This window comes from Dendrobates tinctorius, unplaced genomic scaffold (genome assembly GCF_039654945.1).
Source record: "Dendrobates tinctorius isolate UK_male_01 unplaced genomic scaffold, ASM3965494v1 ptg000120l, whole genome shotgun sequence".
Taxonomy (NCBI): domain Eukaryota; kingdom Metazoa; phylum Chordata; class Amphibia; order Anura; family Dendrobatidae; genus Dendrobates; species Dendrobates tinctorius.
In genome coordinates, this window is record NW_027361788.1 from 44,139,967 (window position 1) to 44,158,590 (window position 18,624).

An 18,624-nucleotide genomic window follows, 5' to 3' on the forward strand; every position below is an offset into this window, starting at 1 on the left:
GTGCTTCCAACGCTCTGCTTTAGCGAGCAATAGGGGTATCAGCACTTAGAATCCCACCTGCAGTTGTAACACTTCACAATCGTAATGTCCAAAGATGGAAATAACCTTTCAGCACCTATTTATGGGATTAGTAATAACTTGATCATTGGGTTGTCAGGTTGTGGGAATGGAGCTGTGAAATTCCCTGTCTGGAGTGGTTGCTGGATGTTCTAGTTGAGACTGAAAATATGTTAACTAAAAAGAAACCTAGTTGCCTGCAGCCACCCTCAGGGAGCGCTTACGGAGTGCACATTAATTGATTTATTCTAATGCATTAGCTCTCCCTAGTAGTGGCTGCAGGAAACTATGTCTGTCCAAGGGGTCTTGGAGCAATGTGCAGCAACAACGGCAATATAATTGGCAGGGCCATAGACCAACTTAAGAATTGGAAGATTTGGGTATTCACTTTAATATATTTATGTATGCAAAACTAACAACAGAACTGGCCTCAGTCCAGGCTCAGAGCCATGGTCTAAGAATTCGCTTTTTTACAAGCACCCATGACTGCACCCAACGAGAGAGGGGATCCGCCCCACAAGGACAGGGAACCTTTAAGATAAAAAGGGTGGCTCCTCTCTCTGCATCAGTGGTTTCCTGTCCTTGTAGGGCAGAGCCTTTTACCTGAATGGTGGCAACAGCAGCGCGCTGCAGAAGATAGAAGAGAGGATTTCACCCAGGCCTGGGCCGTTCGGCAGGGCACAAACTCTGCTACGGCCGGTGCCCTGGAAGCGGGGGGAGGGGGGGGGCGATTGGGCACCGCCTGGAGTGTGCGGTGCATAGCACAGACGGAAATCGGAAGTCGCGCGTGATGCTGGGGGCTCCCCTCTGCACCCAAAGTGACGGGCGTGTGGTACTGGAAGTGCGGGGGACGCCGACCGGTGGATCCCCGTGCAGAGCACATATTTTTACGGGGATTGCCGAATCGAGCAGGAGCAATAAGCGCAGCATGGAGGGGCAGGAGCCCACTCCGCGGCAGCAGGACCCGCAACGAAGTCCGCAGCAGCACCATGGAGGTTCTTCAAGGGAGCAAGTGCAGCGTCACAGGGAGAAATCCAGCAGTGCGTAGAAGTCCAGAGACTCCAAGCGGAGCAGCTCCTTAAAGACAAAAGGTTCCAGGCCTAAAGGAAAACTTTTGGATAGCACCCAGCCTCCTGTTTCGTGTTCTCCTAGAAAACACACAGGGAAGACAAAACATAGGGAGTGTGCTTTATGTGGACAGAGCCTACACCATACATGGCCTAAAAAGTTGTGTCAGTCATGCATCAATGCTGAACAAGGAAAAAGGACCAATGAGGAGAGATGCACACCACCCATATTTATGATGCAAGGTGAAAAAGCTTTATTAACAACGTCAATTTAAAAACATGGAACACTTTCAGATCTTGCATGGGAATGTTATGCGACTAATTTGGCTGACATACTGTTTGTTATGTTTCTTACCCGAGGGCTATTTTATTTCTTTTTGAGTCTCTACTATGTGGGTGACCTTATCAGCATTGTATATCATTATTTTGGTATCATTATACAGTTTCATATATTGATGTGGACACACACCCATCTTATTTCAATCATTTATATTGATGTTACATGTATGAGACTATTTATTGTCTGTATAGATCAGGGTACAGTTGTATGGTCAATTGTTCTTGTTTTTACATGTTTTTAAATTGACGTTGTTAATAAAGCTTTTTCACCTTGTATCATATATACAGTATGGGTGGTGTGCATTTCTCCTCATTGGTCTATCGTTTTCCTTGTTCAGCATCACTTCATGTGACCATTGATTTGCACCCCCGTCATTTGTTATTGCTTGAATATTAGCAGTGCGCCCTTACCTTTTTCATTTCAGACATGCATCAATGACACAATAGCTAAGGAAACCCTGGATTTCTCCAGCTCCCTGAGGACCCTTATCTGAACCGAGGTGGAGAGTTCCCTTAGTTCATGGTCCCGTATCGGGGGGCCATCGAGGAAGGATAGGGTTGAAACGTCCCCTTCACCACCTGAATCCTCGGAGGAGGGAATGCTACAGGACACGGCGAGTTCTTTCTCAGAGAGCGAATCGGGTTCAGGGTATTGCTTTCCACTAGAAGAGGTGGATAGGCTAGTACAAGCTGTAAGGGCCATGATGGGGTTAGTAGACCTGTTAGAATCTGTTCAGGACATTATGTTCGGTACTTTAGAGAAGAAAAAAACACAGAACCTTTCCCTTAAATGATCAGCTTCAAGGCCTGATTACCAAGGAGTGGGGAAAACCGGACAAAAGAGGCCTCCTGCCGTCCTCCTTTAAGAGGAAATATCCTTTTGAGGAAGAAGCTTCCTCTTTCTGGAGTAAGGCAACAAGATTAGACGTCGCCATATCAAAGGATTCTTCTCTTCCTTTTGAGGACTCAGACTTGAAAGGTAGACACCTTCCTCAAATCCACGTGGGAGTCCTCAGCAGGAGTGTTAAGGCCAGCCATTGCAGCAGCTTGCACGGCCAGGTCCCTTATGATGTGGCTAAGCACATTGGAGGACCAGCTGGAGGAAGGTCCGTATGCGGAGGCTGTTAAAACTGCACTGCCAATGATTAAAGGAGCAGCGGCTTCTTTGGCAGATGCATCTGCCGATTCGGCTAGGCTGGCCGCAAAATCAGCAGCATTGTCAAACGTGGGCCGCAGAGCAGTCTGGTTAAAGAACTGCCCTGGGGATGCTCAATCCAGAGGGAAATTATGTTCCCTTCCCAGTGAGGGACAGTATTTGTTTGGGCCAGCCCTAGACGACTTGTTAGAGAAAGCGCCGATAAAAAAGGATTCCCTAAATCACGCCGCTCGTCCTTTAATCTGTCCTCTCGGAAGATAAACTATAACAAGAAATGGGGATTCATGGATCAGAAGAAGCAGGATAGTCGCAGAGAATCCAAAGGGTTCCTGTTTGGCGCTTCCTCCCAAAAAGACAGTCATTTGGAGGATTTCCAATCTCCCAGGTGGGGGGGAAGACTCTCCCGCTTCCTTCCAGCCTCAGAAAGAATATCTTCAAGCCCCTGAATTCTCAATCTGGTGGGGGGCAGGGTTAAAGCTAGATTTCACAAGGTATCTCCTGGACAAGTTTATAGTCACGGCTCCACGAGCATCTAGCGCAGAGACGAGAGCCCTAGAAATGGAGGTTCTAGGCCTCCTGGAGAAGAAGGTCCTTCAGTATGTGCCAGCAGAAGAGCGGGGGAAAGGCTTCTATTCTCCTCTGTTTCTTATTAAAAAAAAAAAAAAAAAGCCAGATGGCTCTTACAGGCCCATCTTCAAACTGAGAGGCCCGAACAGGTACTTAAAGATCCCAAAATTCAAGATGGAGTCAGTAAGGTCGGCCATTCAGTTACTTTTCTCCGGCTGCTATATGGCCGTCCTGGACTTGAGGGATGCATATTATGTGCCAATTCATTCACACTTCAGAAAGTTCCCCAGGGTAGCAGTGCCGGTGAACGGCACAGTCAAGCATCTTCAATACTAAGCGCTTCCCTTCGAGTTGGCAGTGGCTCCTTGGGTGTTTACAAAGCTAGTAGCGGAAGTCACTGCTTACCTGAGAGAAAGGGACAGGCTAGCGATTCCGTATTTGGACGATTTTTTTAATAGTCGGTCGATCCTTTACTCACTGCCAGCGTCAAGTAGAAGACATAGTAGCCATCTTAAGAGAATTAGGATGGTGTTTAATTTAAACTTAGAAAAATCAAGCTTACTACCGCAGACGACAGATCTTTATGGGCCTTGTGCTCGACTCCCGCAAGCTGGAATGTTGTCTCCCGGAGGAGGAGAAAGAAAAATTGTTCGCTCTCATCTTCTGGACAATACAAAATCCAGTCTTGACTCTCAGAAGTGCAATGTCGCTCCTGGGATCCCTAACCTCATGTATTCCAGCAGTAAAATTGGCCCAGATCCATTAGAGGGACTTGCAGCAGTTCGTCCTGGAAAGTCGTCATCACATTCAGGGACAACTAGACTATACACTAATTCTGCCACAACAAGTCGTGCATTCTCTCCGTTGGTGGTTAAGGATAAAAACCGTTCAAGAAGGGGTACCTTGGTTTCCTCACATCTCCAGAGAGGTCACCACAGATGCCAGCCCGAGGGGATGGGGGGGCTGACCTGGGGAGTCACCTGGTTCAGGGTACATGGTCGTGGTTAGAAGAGGGAGCCTCTTCGAATATGTTGGAGCTGCTGGCGGTACAAACTGTGCGAGGCTGTCTTGCAGGGCCATCATGTAAAGGCAATATCGGACATTCAGGCCACAGTAGCATATCTGAGCCATCAAGGCGGTACACGATCCCACACCTTACTGCAGACAGCCAGACACATTTTTCAGTGGGCAGAGGCATTCTATCACTATCAGCCCTCCATATCAAAGGGAAGGACAATGTGACAGCGGATTTTTTAAGTCGCATGCTGTTTCTGCAGGGGGAATGGTCCCTCAAGCTGACAATCTTCAAACAGTTGGTACAGATGAGGGGAGAACCAAATATCGACCTGTTTGCCACCCGACAAAACGCCAAACTGAAAAAATTCTGCTCCCTGAACCCGAGAGAGCGCCTACGTAGTAGACGCCTTTCGGATCAGGTGGAACTTTCCCCTAACATATGCCTTTCCCCCAATGTGCCTGATACCAGCGGTCCTCAGTAAGATCAGGCAGGATAGGGCAAGAGTGATCCTCATAGCCCCCTTCTGGCCAAAGAGGGCTTGTTTTTTTTTGGCTCAGGAGTATGTCAATTGCGGATCCCTGGGTCCTCCTGGAGATCTCAGACCTTCTGGCTCAAGGGCCGATACTTCATGCTCAGGTGTCTGGGCTGCACTTGACAGCCTGGAACTTGAGAAGTCGGTGCTGGAAGGTAAGGGATTCTCAGTCTAATTTCCACCTTACTGGCCTGTAGGAAACCAGTCACGACGAGTATTTACAGGAGAATGTGGAAGAGATTTTTATCTTCTACAGGATGTTCTCCAGAAGGGAAGGTGCCCCTGAAGGAGATCCTAGAATTCCTACAGAAAGGGCGAGATCAGGGCCTAGCATTAGGTACATTAAAAGTTCAAGTGTCAGCACTGGGGGCGCTCTATAACTACAACTTAGCGGGTAACAGTTGGGTATTTAGATTCATCAAGGCCTGCACTAGGGCCAGACCAACCCCGATAACCAGAGTCCCTCCTTGGTACTTGAATCTAGTACTGAATGCTCTGACCAAACCCCCGTTCGAACCATAGGGGGAGGCGTCCTTAAAGTTGGTAACAATAAAGTCCATACTCCTGGTGGCCCTTACGTCAGCACGTAGGATTGGAGACATACAAGCCCACTCAGCAGATCCTCCCTTTACAATCATAACGGATGATTGAATAGTCCTAAAACCTGACCCAGCCTATTTACCCAAAGTAGTGTCAAATTTTCATAGGTCCCAGGACATATCCCTACCCTCCTTCTGCCCTGACCCTAAAAATAAGGAAAGACAATTTCATACACTAGATGTCAGGAGGTGCCTTTTTTATTACTTACAGGCAACAGAATCTAATAGGAAGAATAGGGCTTTGTTTATCTCCTTCCAGGGTTCTAGAAAGGGGAGGGGAGCCTCGAAAGGTACCCTATATCCAGGTGGATAAGGGAGGCGATCAAGTTGGCCTATGTGTATGCAAGAAGACCGATCCGGGGTGATTTGACGGCCCACAAGAGCGATGACAGCCTCCTGGGAACAGGTGTCTATCTAACAGATCTGTAAGGCGGCTACGTGGTCATCACCTTCTATAGTCACTATAGACTAGATCTGTCGGCCTCTTCTGATTTGACATTTGGGCGAAGGGTTCTACAGGCTGTGGTCCCTCCCTGATAGAGTAAATTTGTCGCTGGGTGCTAGGAAAACACAGGTATTAGTTACCGGTAATGTGTTTTCACAAAGCCCATGACAGCACCCATATATTCCCTGCCGTTGCTAATCTTTTTCACCCTTTGATTTGTGGGCCAATTGTAGATAATTTCACTTGAGTGAGTTAATACTGGCTGATGGTTAAGTCAAGTTGAAATAATGAGTAGAATGTACAGTACATATGTGTGCGCACTAACCGGAGGTCCTCTTAAGCTCTGTAAACCACTGATGCGTAGAGAGGAGCCACCCTTTTTATCTTAAAGGTTCCCTGTCCTTGTGGGGCGGATCCCCTCTCTCGTTGGGTGCTGTCATGGGCCTCGTAAAAACACATTACCGGTAAGTAGTACCTGTGTTTAACTAGATGTGGAAAAAATAGTTAAAGCGTACTGATAATCCCTGTCACTGGGGGTTGTGCATGGCATTCAGTTGAAAGGACACTTGTGAGGTTGATAATGCTCCTCCCTATCCTTTTAAGCTGGATTCCAATAATATATAAATATTCTCATCTAATCCTAAACATATGAAAGGTATGGTTTCTTATTGTTTTATTTGATAGGACACATACTGAAAATATAAATAGGAGGGTAGATGGAATGAAGTGGGACATTGCACAAGGTTATTCGGGAGCTGCCTTTAAATGGCGGTGACATGGATTCACTTCTGCTCTCTTCTCCAGATGATAACCATCCCCTTCGCATCACTGGAGGCAAGGAGGCTTTCATCACAGTTGAAGCTGACACCTAGAACAGCAGCACTGTGTCCTTGGAGCTTGTTCACAATGGCCTTGGTGGCTCGTTCCACGTCAAAAAAGTAAACGCACATATCTTCACTGCCAGTTACTGCCGAGGGAAAATACAATTATTCAATGTAAGACTTAACTACTGACTTACATTACATAAGTATGGAGCCCAAATATTTCCCAAAACCTGCACTTTGACACACTTATAAGACTAAACTGTATATAGCTGTTCCAAGCTAATGAATGGTGATGAGCGAACGTGCTCTGATAAGGTGTTATCTAAGCATGCTCGTGTGCTAACAGAATGTCTTGCGGCTGTTCGACAGCCGCAACACAGGCAGGGGATTGCCTAACAAACAGGCCATTCCTGCATATGTTGCAGCATGTCAAACAGCCGCAACACAGGCAGGGGATTGCCTAACAGGCCATTCCTGCATATGTTGCAGCATGTCAAACAGCCGCAACACAGGCAGGGGATTGCCTAACAAACAGGCCATTCCTGCATATGTTGCAGCATGTCAAACAGCCGCGAGACATGCAGCCGTGGGGACTTGAACATATTTTTCGAGCACACCAAAGACACTCTTAGCACACGAGCATGCATAGATAACACTTTATGTGAGCACATTTGCTCATCACTACTAATGAAGCCTTAGGCAGGGAAGATGTGGGACAATACAAGCTTATTATAGGTTTCCATTCTGCAATCACAGCAGTGGCAGGAGGTATACAAACTGAGAACAGATACAAGGCAGACATTGCATGCTAGGACATACGCACCAACACAGGCTCCCTGCCTGAAAGACATGAGTGGACAGAAAATACTTCCGATGGCGTGACTGGTCTGCTGGATCTGAAACGTTCGCTTCAACTGCAGCGTTCCCTCATTGTCAACAACCCTAAAAATGCAACCAGCACCATCAGAAGGTTTACAGTGTTGTGACATAGGCTGATAAATTCTAGATGTAGCAGGGCTGGAGTGGTCATTCTCTGCGCGGATGCCGTGGCTGCCCTAATCTTTAGTATATAGGCGAGGGACTGCATCTGTCAGACATTTATGGCATGTCATAGGTTAGTAAGGTAGGAATGCAGACTTTAAATGAACACCATGAAGGTATTGATTGACTGGAAGCAATCAGAGATCTTGTGAATGGGGGAGAAATTGAAACATTTGACAATATATAATCACTCTTCATTTATATCCGTACCTGTACAGCAGCAGCTTATTGATACAGGCGTTCACCAACAAAGAAGGATCCCGAGCCTCACGACTGATCCACGACCGAGCAGAGATGCTGGTGATGGCGCTGCCTTCTGACACCACAAGGCGCTTGGCTTTGGTCAGTTTACCTTGATGACACAAGGATAGGACACAGATATGATATGCAGGCTACTGGAACCTTTCCTAAATACGGAATGAACCAGCATGTTGCAGTCCAGTCTGCCTACTCCCATCAGAGTGGAACATGCTGTAATCCTCAGATGTTGGGAGACAGCAATCTTAAAGTTGGGCAAAAAGTTTCACATAACACTGATCCAGCAGCCACAATGGTAGTCCGTGACCATCAGACCCAAGCACTGTGAGCCTCCTTCCTGGGGCATCCTGTTACCTCTTCTGGTTAGTAAACCCTGTGACCCCCAATTACACTATGACCCACGAATGGCCGCTTGAAAAGGAACTTGCAAAACCTTTTACTCAACTAACTTGGCCACCTTTAGCCAGCAGACCATGGCCACGAGGATCTGCATATGGAAATCCTGATGGACTGGTTTTTAGCAGCTAATAATAAATTGCACTAAGCAGTTCAGGAGCTGGGGAAAAAAAGTTTACTGTCGCATTTAAGCAGTCCTATACATGTGTCTCATAAGATATGCTCACATTGTAGTTCTGGGCATTCGTTATGTGGGTTTGTGACATTGGCCCAGATCGATGGAACCAATGGTGGCATCTCGGATCCCACTCACCTGTGGCCATATCAAACAGGAAGGAGAAGATACTCCCACGGTCGTCACCTGCCCAGAGGATGCGCCCGGCAGAGTCAAAAGACAAGGAGAGGATGCGGCCGGTTAGCTTGCTGCTGCCACCCTTCACCTTTTTACCAGTGGAAATGTTCACAACATGGATATTGTGTTTGCTGTTACCAACCTAGAAAATATCAATACCAGTGCTAAGCTTTACACGTACCCCCAGATTCCCTAATACTGTGGGCTCTAAGACTACAACTCCCAGCATGGAGACAGGCTCTTCCTATGTACACGAACAGTGAGTGCATGTCAGTATACAGAGAATTGCACTCACCACAGTGAGATTATTATTGATGGGCTGGAAAGTGCAGCAAAGCATCTGGGCTGAGTCCGGGTCTGGAATCTGTCGGATGCTGCGGCCATCGTGGGTGTTCCAGATGCGCATGCTGCCATCCAGAGAGGTGGAGACGATGATGTCGTTGGATAAGGACCATGCAAAGTCACTGACTGGACCTTTGTGCCCTCTTAGAGTCTGCAGGACGGTGGGGGGCGTGGGGACCAGCTGGCACACAGATATGGTGCCATCTAGAGAGCAGCAGGCCAGGAGATGCTTGTCGTCATTGGCAAATTGTACCTTAGGGACTAGGAGGGAAAAAATTGGTAAAAATGAAGACATCTGACAACTATACTCCCCCACTCTTACTGCAGGTGTCAGATATTCACCTCTAGGTAAATTACTTACCAGCTTGATCCACGTGTTGGTCGAATATGTGATACATTCCAGCGAATGCGTAGTTTTCGCTCAGTGTGGTGTCGCCAGCCATCGCCCTGCTGGCTTCAGCCAGAGGTGTGGGCACCACACTGCCAGGAGCCCTGTGGGGAAGGCACAGCATTACCTTCTGCCTGTGCCCAGGGATCTCTCCCTATGTAGCTCTCACCTTTCTTCTTGTGCCACACGGTTCATCTGTGCCTGCAGTTGGTAGGAGCCTCGGCTTACCGAACGCCTGTGACCTCGCGGCCCCTGGGACCGTGGCTCTTCTTCCAAATCCTAAAGGTATACCATAATCATTGAGTGCAGTCCTCATCATGGCCGGGTGATGGGCACTGCCACTCCATTCACACTAGGGATTTTGGAACCCACAGATTGGACATTAATCATCCGTCCTGAGGATACAGGAGTCACTCATTTAGAGGGAGAACCCGCTCCAGGCTGTACAGATGCCCTCTGTGCTATACAACTGGCATGCGCCTGCATCAGCAGTGGCCAGAGCTAGCTACGATGGCTGCTGTTTAAGGATTTGGATGCTGCTGTCAATCAGTAACCTGATTGCTAATAACTTGCACGTGTGTAGCCCACATTGCCCTATTGGGGCTCACCTCCATACGGTCCAGGGTGGTGCGAGAGCTGCGGATGCTGTTACTATGTGCTCGGAAGCTGCTCTGCTCAGACAGGGGTCCGTACCGCTGGGCAAGAAGTTGGCTCCGGAGCTTCAAGTACTGTCGCCGCAGCTGCGGATCATACCCGGCCTTGGCATTCTCCCGCAGGAGCTGGCTGCGTCTCCGGATGTACTGAGTGCGGAACTGCGGGTGCGCGGGGGTGCGGTATGCGTTGTACCTGCGGAGAGTTGGGAGGTTACCGTCAGTGGACACTGACGCACACACACGCTGTCAGTGCGGCCTGTACCTTGCATCAACTGCCAGAACCTGTTGCCAGACAGCAGCCATTCCACACACGCGGCAGGTCCCTCAGCGCAAAAGGACAGAGAGATCCTGAGAGGGAGAGGAACATCTGATTATTGGTAATGCCGGGGCCAGACAGCCCTGCTTGCTGTCAGTGAATGGAAAAACGCCGGCCCCTAGCAAGACAGTAGGTACAGGTCATTAGGAAGCGATGAGCAGCTGCCCTGCATCCGTCACTGCTTATCTATGCAGCCCCTGTATGTGAATGCAGCACACCAGACACCCTACATGGCAGCCGGAGTGATGGCTCACGGCGCCAGGACATGAGTGCGGGGCCCAGCACAGCATACACTACCTGCTCCGCCGGATGACCCATCCGCCCTACTGATGTGTCGTTCGTGAACGATCCGATACAAAGAGCCGGCTCCCTGCTGTGAACGAAATGAGCCGGCTCTGCAGGGTGAATGAGCCGTTTTTTTTTCTTCTTCTGGCGCCTGGAAGCAGTGAATCCTGACTGTGACACATCTGGGGGGAGGAGCGGTCAGGAGAGCAGGAGATGTGGATAAATGCACGTGAGTTAACCCTTCAGTCCCAAATATATCCTGCCAGTTCCTCCATGGCATATATGGTGTGTGACTATGTGTGATAGGAGGGACACAGCACATTGTCATCATCATCATCTGCAATGACCTGTGCGTTACCTTTAGGCTATGTGCCCACGTAGCGTTTTATTCCAGACACTAAAAACCGGACTCCTTCCCAGAAATCGCGCTTTTTTTCCGCGCAATTTTAACACGATTTTGCCGCGATTTTCGCGTGCGATATTCAAGCACTTTCCCCGCGATTTGAAGCATCGCTTGGAAAGTGATTGACAGGTTGGTCACACTCATCAAACATAGTGTTTGACAAGTGTGAGCAGCTTTTTACTATTGAGGCCGCCTATGTGGCATCAATAGTAAAAGATAAAATGCTAAAAAAAAATAAAAAAATCGGGGTATATTTACCTTCTGACGTACCGCGCTGCCATCCCGGGCCTCAGCGTTCCCAGCGATGCCTTGCGAGACCTGTGATGACGTAGTCTCGCGTTACTATAGCGATCTCATGAGACCACTAGAGTCACACGAGACTACGTCATCACAGGGCCTTGCCGCAAGGCATTACTGGGAACGCTTAGGCCGGGAATGCAGCACGGGACGTCGGAAGGTAAATATACCCCGATTTTTTATTTTTTATTCTTTTTTTTACAGGGGTATGGTACCCAGGGCCTGGAGGACAGTCTCCTCTCCTCCACACCGTGGGTACCAACCGCACATGAGACGCTTAACTTCCCGCATGGTGGGCATAGCCACATGCGGGAAGTAATTTATTCTCATGCATTCCTATGGGTGCGGAATCGCGGCAATTCTCTGCGATTCCGCACAAAAGAATGATCATGCTGCGATTTTTTCCGTGATGCGATTCCGCCGCGGAAAAAAGCGCAGCATTAGCACAGCATGTGCGGAATGCCATAGGAATGCATGGGGGGCGTTCTGTACACGATTTTTAAACGTTTTTGCGCCGAAAATCGCTGCAAAAACGCTTAAAAATCGCTACGTGGGCACACAGCCTTAGTCCCAAATAAAGCTACACTTTCCTGGCCCCTCATCCCTGGCGTATACATACAGTATATGGCCGTGTAGGAGGAGAGACTCCGCACATTGTTTGGTATATCATCATCTCATAGTGTTAGGCCAGGTTCACATTGCGTTTATGGCCCTGCGTTCAACGGCACTAACGCTGTAATGGATGAGTTAACGCCCCCATTGGCCACACTGATACTAACGCATCCAAAATCGGCATGATGCGTTACTTCTTGACGTCCCCTGGAACGCGGTCTGCAGCATTTGTGGGTGCGTCATGAAGTAACGCATCGTGCCGATTTTGGATGCGTTAGTATTGCGGCCAGTGGGGGCGTTAACGCATCCGTTACAGCGTTAGTGCCGCTATGTAACGGATCCCGTTGAACGCAGGGCCAGGAGGATTCAGGACAACACTACAGGGAGGAGGATAGATGACGGCAGTTGTTGCTGCTAACGGCTTACACTCACTTGTGAGAGACGCACGTGATTCTCGTGCAAGTCTCACGCATGAAAACCTGGCACTGCCACCAGCACTTGGACCAAAGCGTGTGGTTACATGTACTACTATGCAGTCACCCCCTCCGGTCCCAGTGCCGGCGGCAGTGCCAGGTTTCCATGCGAGAGACTCGCACGAGAATCGTCCGAGTCTCTCGCTAGTGAGTATGAGCCCTAAGGGTAGGGGAAGGAATATAAAGTGATTTTAGGCAAAACCTGTGGAGAGATTTCGGTCCAGCTTCCATCTTTCTATAGGGTTAAACTGGTGTCACACTTGCATATTTTGCAATCCGTGTGAAATGGCTGCACACGGATTCGTTTTCGTCTCCATTGACTTTCAGTGGTGACGGATGGGACTTGCATGTGCATCCAGTTGTCACCGTTTTCCCACAGATCCGCATGTCTGCATATTTTATCAGATGCACAAAAACGCAACTTGTTGCAGTTTTGTGTCATCTAAAAAACACGCAGGCCCAGGGAGACGCACGGGTCCGTGGCTACACGTCTGGAATTAACATGGAGCTCTATGGAACACGGATCCAGGACAACATGGATCCATGTGCTTCCGTGTGCAGGGATCCGTTTTGCGGCATTGAGCATGCTCGGAAGCGAGGGATGTGCTGTGTGGGACCAGTCTGCAGACATAATATACTGTAGACTACGTCCGCATGCTGCTCTGTCATACAGTGATCTTTCCTGCCTCACTAGAAGGGCTTGTGCCCTGTGCTATGCTGTGGTAATGATAATAAAATGTATTGGGAGCATGTATGGGGGCTCCTGGTTAGGGGCTGCATGAGTGGGGCTGTGTTCACACTAGTGCAGGGGCGGACATAGACTGTAGTGGGCCCCTGTGCAAGAAATTTTTCACCCCCCACCCCCCTTCATAGGGCAACAATGTTATTTGTTATCTAATATTGAGTCTATGCAGGGCTGGATATAATATCTGTATAGAATATAATGTAACCCCCCATAGAATATAATGCAGTCCCCCCATATAGTATAATGCAGCCCCTCCATTGAATATATGGCAACCCCCTCATAGGATATAATGTAGCCCCCATATAATATAATAAATATAATACAGCCCCCCTATAGAATATAATGTAGCCACAAATAGAATATAATACAGCCCACCTCCCCATAGAATATAATGTAGCCCCCCATATTATATAACATAGCCTCCCCTTATAGAATATAATGTAAAATGTACCCCCATGGTATATAACACAGCCGCATAGTGTATAGCCCAGCAACACATGGCATAGAACCCACCATGGTATATAGCCCACCATGGTATAATACAGCCCAGCATGGTATATGGCCCCCCAGAATGGTATAATACAACCCAGCATGGTATAATACAGCCCAGCATGGTATATAGCCCCCCACAGCATGGTATATAGCCCCCCATCATGGTATAATACAGCCCAGCATGGTATATAGCCCCCCACAGCAAGGTACAATACAGCCCAGCATGGTATATAGCCCCCCAGCATGGTACAATACAGCCCAGCATGGTATATAGCCCCCCCAGCATGGTATAATACAGCCCAGCATGGTATATAGCCCCCCAGCATGGTATAATACAGCCCAGCACGGTATATAGCCCCCCAGCATGGTATAATACAGCCCAGCATGGTATATAGCCCCCCAGCATGGTATAATACAGCCCAGCATGGTATGATACAGCCCAGCATGGTATACAGCCCAGCATGGTATAATACAGCCCAGCATGGTATGATACAGCCCAGCATGGTATACAGCCCAGCATGGTATATAGCCCCCCCCAGCATGGTATAATGCAGCCCAGCATGGTATATAGCCCCCAGCATGGTATAATACAGCCCAGCACGGTATATAGCCCCCCAGCATGGTATAATACAGCCCAGCATGGTATATAGCCCCCTCAGCATGGTATGATACAGCCCAGCATGGTATGATACAGCCCAGCATGGTATATAGCCCCCCCCAGCATGGTATAATACAGCCCCCCCCAGCATGGTATATAGCCCCCTAGCATGGTATAATACAGCCCAGCATGGTATATAGCCCCCTAGCATGGTATAATACAGCCCAGCATGGTATATAGCCACCCCCCAGCATGGTATAATACAGCCCAGCATGGTATATAGCCCCCCCATGGTATAATACAGCCCAGCATGGTATATAGCCCCCCCCAGCATGGTATAATACAGCCCAGCATGGTATATAGCCCCCCCAGCATGGTATAATACAGCCCAGCATGGTATATAGCCCCCCCAGCATGGTATAATACAGCCCAGCATGGTATATAGCCCCCCCAGCATGGTATATAGCCCCCCCAGCATGGTATAATACAGCCCAGCATGGTATATAGCCCCCCCAGCATGGTATAATACAGCCCAGCATGGTATAATACAGCCCAGCATGGTATATAGCCCCTCCCAGCATGGTATAATACAGCCCAGCATGGTATATAGCCCCTCCCAGCATGGTATAATACAGCCCAGCATGGTATATAGCCCCCCAGCATGGTATAATACAGCACAGCATGGTATATAGCCCCCCAGCATGGTATAATACAGCACAGCATGGTATATAGCCCCCCCAGCATGGTATAATACAGCCCAGCATGGTATATAGCCCCCCCAGCATGGTATAATACAGCACAGCATGGTATATAGCCCCCCAGCATGGTATAATACAGCACAGCATGGTATATAGCCCCCCAGCATGGTATAATACAGCACAGCATGGTATATAGCCCCCCCAGCATGGTATATAGCCCCCCCAGCATGGTATAATACAGCCCAGCATGGTATATAGCCCCCCCAGCATGGTATAATACAGCCCAGCATGGTATATAGCCCCCCCAGCATGGTATAATACAGCCCAGCATGGTATATAGCCCCCCCAGCATGGTATAATACAGCCCAGCATGGTATATAACCCCCCAGCATGGTATAATACAGCCCAGCATGGTATATAACAGCACAGCTTGGTATATAGCCCCCCCAGCATGGTATATAACCCCCCAGCATGGTATAATACAGCCCAGCGTGGTATAATACAGCCCAGCATGGTATATAGCCCCTCAGCATGGTATAATACAGCACAGCTTGGTATATAGCCCCCCCAGCATGGTATATAACACCCCAGCATGGTATAATACAGCCCAGCATGGTATAATACAGCCCAGCAGGGGTGGATTAAGGGTAGCCAGGGCCCGGGGCAGTTCAGACTCTGTGGGCCCCCCTCGTCACGTGACGGGGGTCACGAATCGTAGAGCCACACTCTACATAGAGAATAATGGAGCCTCCAGCACTGACCTCCACCCGCAGAGCCCCACTCCACATAGAGAATAATGGAGCCTCCAGCACCGACCTCCACCCGCAGAGCCACACTCCACATAGAGAATAATGGGGCCTCCAGCACCGACCTCCACCCGCAGAGCCACACTCCACATAGAGAATAATGGAGCCTCCAGCACCGACCTCCACCCGCAGAGCCGCACTCCACATAGAGAATAATGGAGCCTCCAGCACCGACCTCCACCCGCAGAGCCACACTCCACATAGAGAATAATGGAGCCTCCAGCACCTACCTCCACCCGCAGAGCCGCACTCCACATAGAGAATAATGGAGCCTCCAGCACCTACCTCCACCCGCACTCCACATAGAGAATAATGGAGCCTCCAGCACCGACCTCCACCCGCAGAGCCGCACTCCACATAGAGAATAATGGAGCCTCCAGCACCGATCTCCACCCGCAGAGCCGCACTCCACATAGAGAATAATGGAGCCTCCAGCACCGACGTCCACCCGCAGAGCCGCACTCCACATAGAGAATAATGGAGCCTCCAGCACCGATCTCCACCCGCAGAGCCGCACTCCACATAGAGAATAATGGGGCTTCCAGCACCGACCTCCACCCGCAGAGCCACACTCCACATAGAGAATAATGGAGCCTCCGGCACCTACCTCCACTCGCAGAGCCGCACTCCACATAGAGAATAATAGGGCCTCCAGCACCGACCTCCACCCGCAGAGCCGCACTTCACATAGAGAATAATGGAGCCTCCAGCACCGACCTCCACCCGCAGAGCCGCACTCCACATAGAGAATAATGGGGCCTCCAGCACCGACCTCCACCCGCAGAGCCGCACTCCACATAGAGAATAATGGAGCCTCCAGCACCGACCTCCACCCGCAGAGCCGCACTCCACATAGAGAATAATGGAGCCTCCAGCACCGACCTCCACCCGCAGAGCCGCACTTCACATAGAGAATAATGGAGCCTCCAGCACCGACCTCCACCCGCAGAGCCGCACTCCACATAGAGAATAATGGGGCCTCCAGCACCGACCTCCACCCGCAGAGCCGCACTCCACATACATGGCTGCTCTCAGTGCTCTGTGCTGTGCGCACAGGACCTGTGATGAGGTCACAGGAGGGGAGGAGACAGGGGTCACATGATCGGGGCCCTGACACCTTCCCTCCTGTGATCTCATCACAAGCCTTTGCACGCTACCAGCAGCACCAGCGTTCACGCTACTTGTAGATGCTGCTGGTAGCAGAGCACATAATGCCGCCCCCACGGTCACTCACTTTTAGGTGGGGAGAAGATGGAGTGCCATTGCAGCAGCCAGCAGGAATGTGGTGGGGGCCCCCTTAGAAGCTCTTGTGGTGGGGGCCCCGGGGCTGAAGCCCCGCCTGCCCTGCCTGTAATCCGGCCCTGCGCGGTGGCGGATTATAATGGAGCAATTTACTGGCCTGGGCTGTGGGCCCCTTAACCCCACTGGGCCCGGGGCAACTGCCCAAATTGACCTCATTATAATCCGCCACTGCAGCCCAGCATGGTATATAGCCCCTCAGCATGGTATAATACAGCACAGCTTGGTATATAGCCCCCCCCATCATGGTATATAGCCCCCCCAGCATGGTATAATACAGCCCAGCATGGTATAATACAGCCCAGCATGGTATATAACCCCCCAGCATGGTATATAGCCCCCCAGCATGGTATAATACAGCACAGCATGGTATATAGCCCCCCCAGAATGGTGTAATACAGCCCAGCATGGTATATAGCCCCTCAGCATGGTATAATACAGCGCAGCTTGGTATATAGCCCCCCCAGCATGGTATAATACAGCCCAGCATGGTATATAGCCCCTCAGCATGGTATAATACAGCACAGCTTGGTATATAGCCCCCCCATCATGGTATATAGCCCCCCCAGCATGGTATATAGCCCCCCCAGCATGGTATAATACAGCCCAGCATGGTATAATACAGCCCAGCATGGTATGATACAGCCCAGCATGGTATATAGCCCCCCCAGCATGGTATAATACAGCCCAGCATGGTATATAACCCCCCAGCATGGTATAATACAGCCCAGCATGGTATATAACCCCCCAGCATGGTATAATACAGCCCAGCATGGTATATAGCCCCTCAGCATGGTATAATACAGCACAGCTTGGTATATAGCCCCCCCAGCATGGTATATAACCCCCCAGCATGGTATAATACAGCCCAGCATGGTATAATACAGCCCAGCATGGTATAATACAGCACAGCTTGGTATATAGCCCCCCCAGCATGGTATATAACCCCCCAGCATGGTATAATACAGCCCAGCATGGTATAATACAGCCCAGCATGGTATAATACAGCACAGCTTGGTATATAGCCCCCCCAGCATGGTATATAGCCCCTCAGCATGGTATAATACAGCACAGCTTGGTATATAGCCCCCCCATCATGGTATATAGCCCCCCCAGCATGGTATATAGCCCTCCCAGCATGGCATAATACAGCCCAGCATGGTATATAGCCCCTCAGCATGGTATAATACAGCACAGCTTGGTATATAGCCCCCCCATCATGGTATATAGCCCCCCCAGCATGGTATATAGCCCTCCCAGCATGGCATAATACAGCCCAGCATGGTATATAGCCCCTCAGCATGGTATAATACAGCACAGCTTGGTATATAGCCCCCCCATCATGGTATATAGCCCCCCCAGCATGGTATGATACAGCCCACTAGTGTTTTGGTACGGTGCGTTGTGATGCGTAGCAATCCTGATGCATTCTGATCCAGATTAGATCCCTATACTTAACATAGGGACGCACGGACCTGCGTTTGCATCAGGATCAGGCGGCATCAGGTGCACCAACACATATCACAGCACTTACTAGTTCACAAAGGACATTAACAAAAAATGCCA

General features: G+C 49.6%; 1 protein-coding gene across 4 annotated transcripts; it reads right to left on the reverse strand.

Annotated features, from left to right (window-relative positions):
* Positions 1-6,438: 6,438 nt before the first annotated feature.
* WDR13 (WD repeat domain 13) lies at positions 6,439-17,021 on the reverse strand. Of its 4 annotated transcripts, none has more exons than XM_073541292.1 (10): positions 16,994-17,021; positions 10,297-10,382; positions 9,990-10,227; positions 9,551-9,660; positions 9,355-9,485; positions 8,947-9,254; positions 8,613-8,793; positions 7,856-7,997; positions 7,428-7,546; positions 6,439-6,747 (listed from the first exon to the last, which is right to left on the reverse strand). In XM_073541292.1, exons 2-10 carry the CDS (start codon positions 10,335-10,337, stop codon positions 6,563-6,565), a joined length of 1,455 nt encoding a protein of 484 aa, XP_073397393.1. In that variant the 5' UTR covers positions 10,338-10,382; positions 16,994-17,021; the 3' UTR covers positions 6,439-6,562. The 4 variants fall into 4 exon arrangements, with proteins under 4 accessions (XP_073397393.1, XP_073397392.1, XP_073397390.1 ...); XM_073541291.1 differs by lacking the exon at positions 16,994-17,021 and adding an exon at positions 16,367-16,503; XM_073541289.1 differs by lacking the exon at positions 16,994-17,021 and adding an exon at positions 10,648-10,791.
* Positions 17,022-18,624: the final 1,603 nt, after the last annotated feature.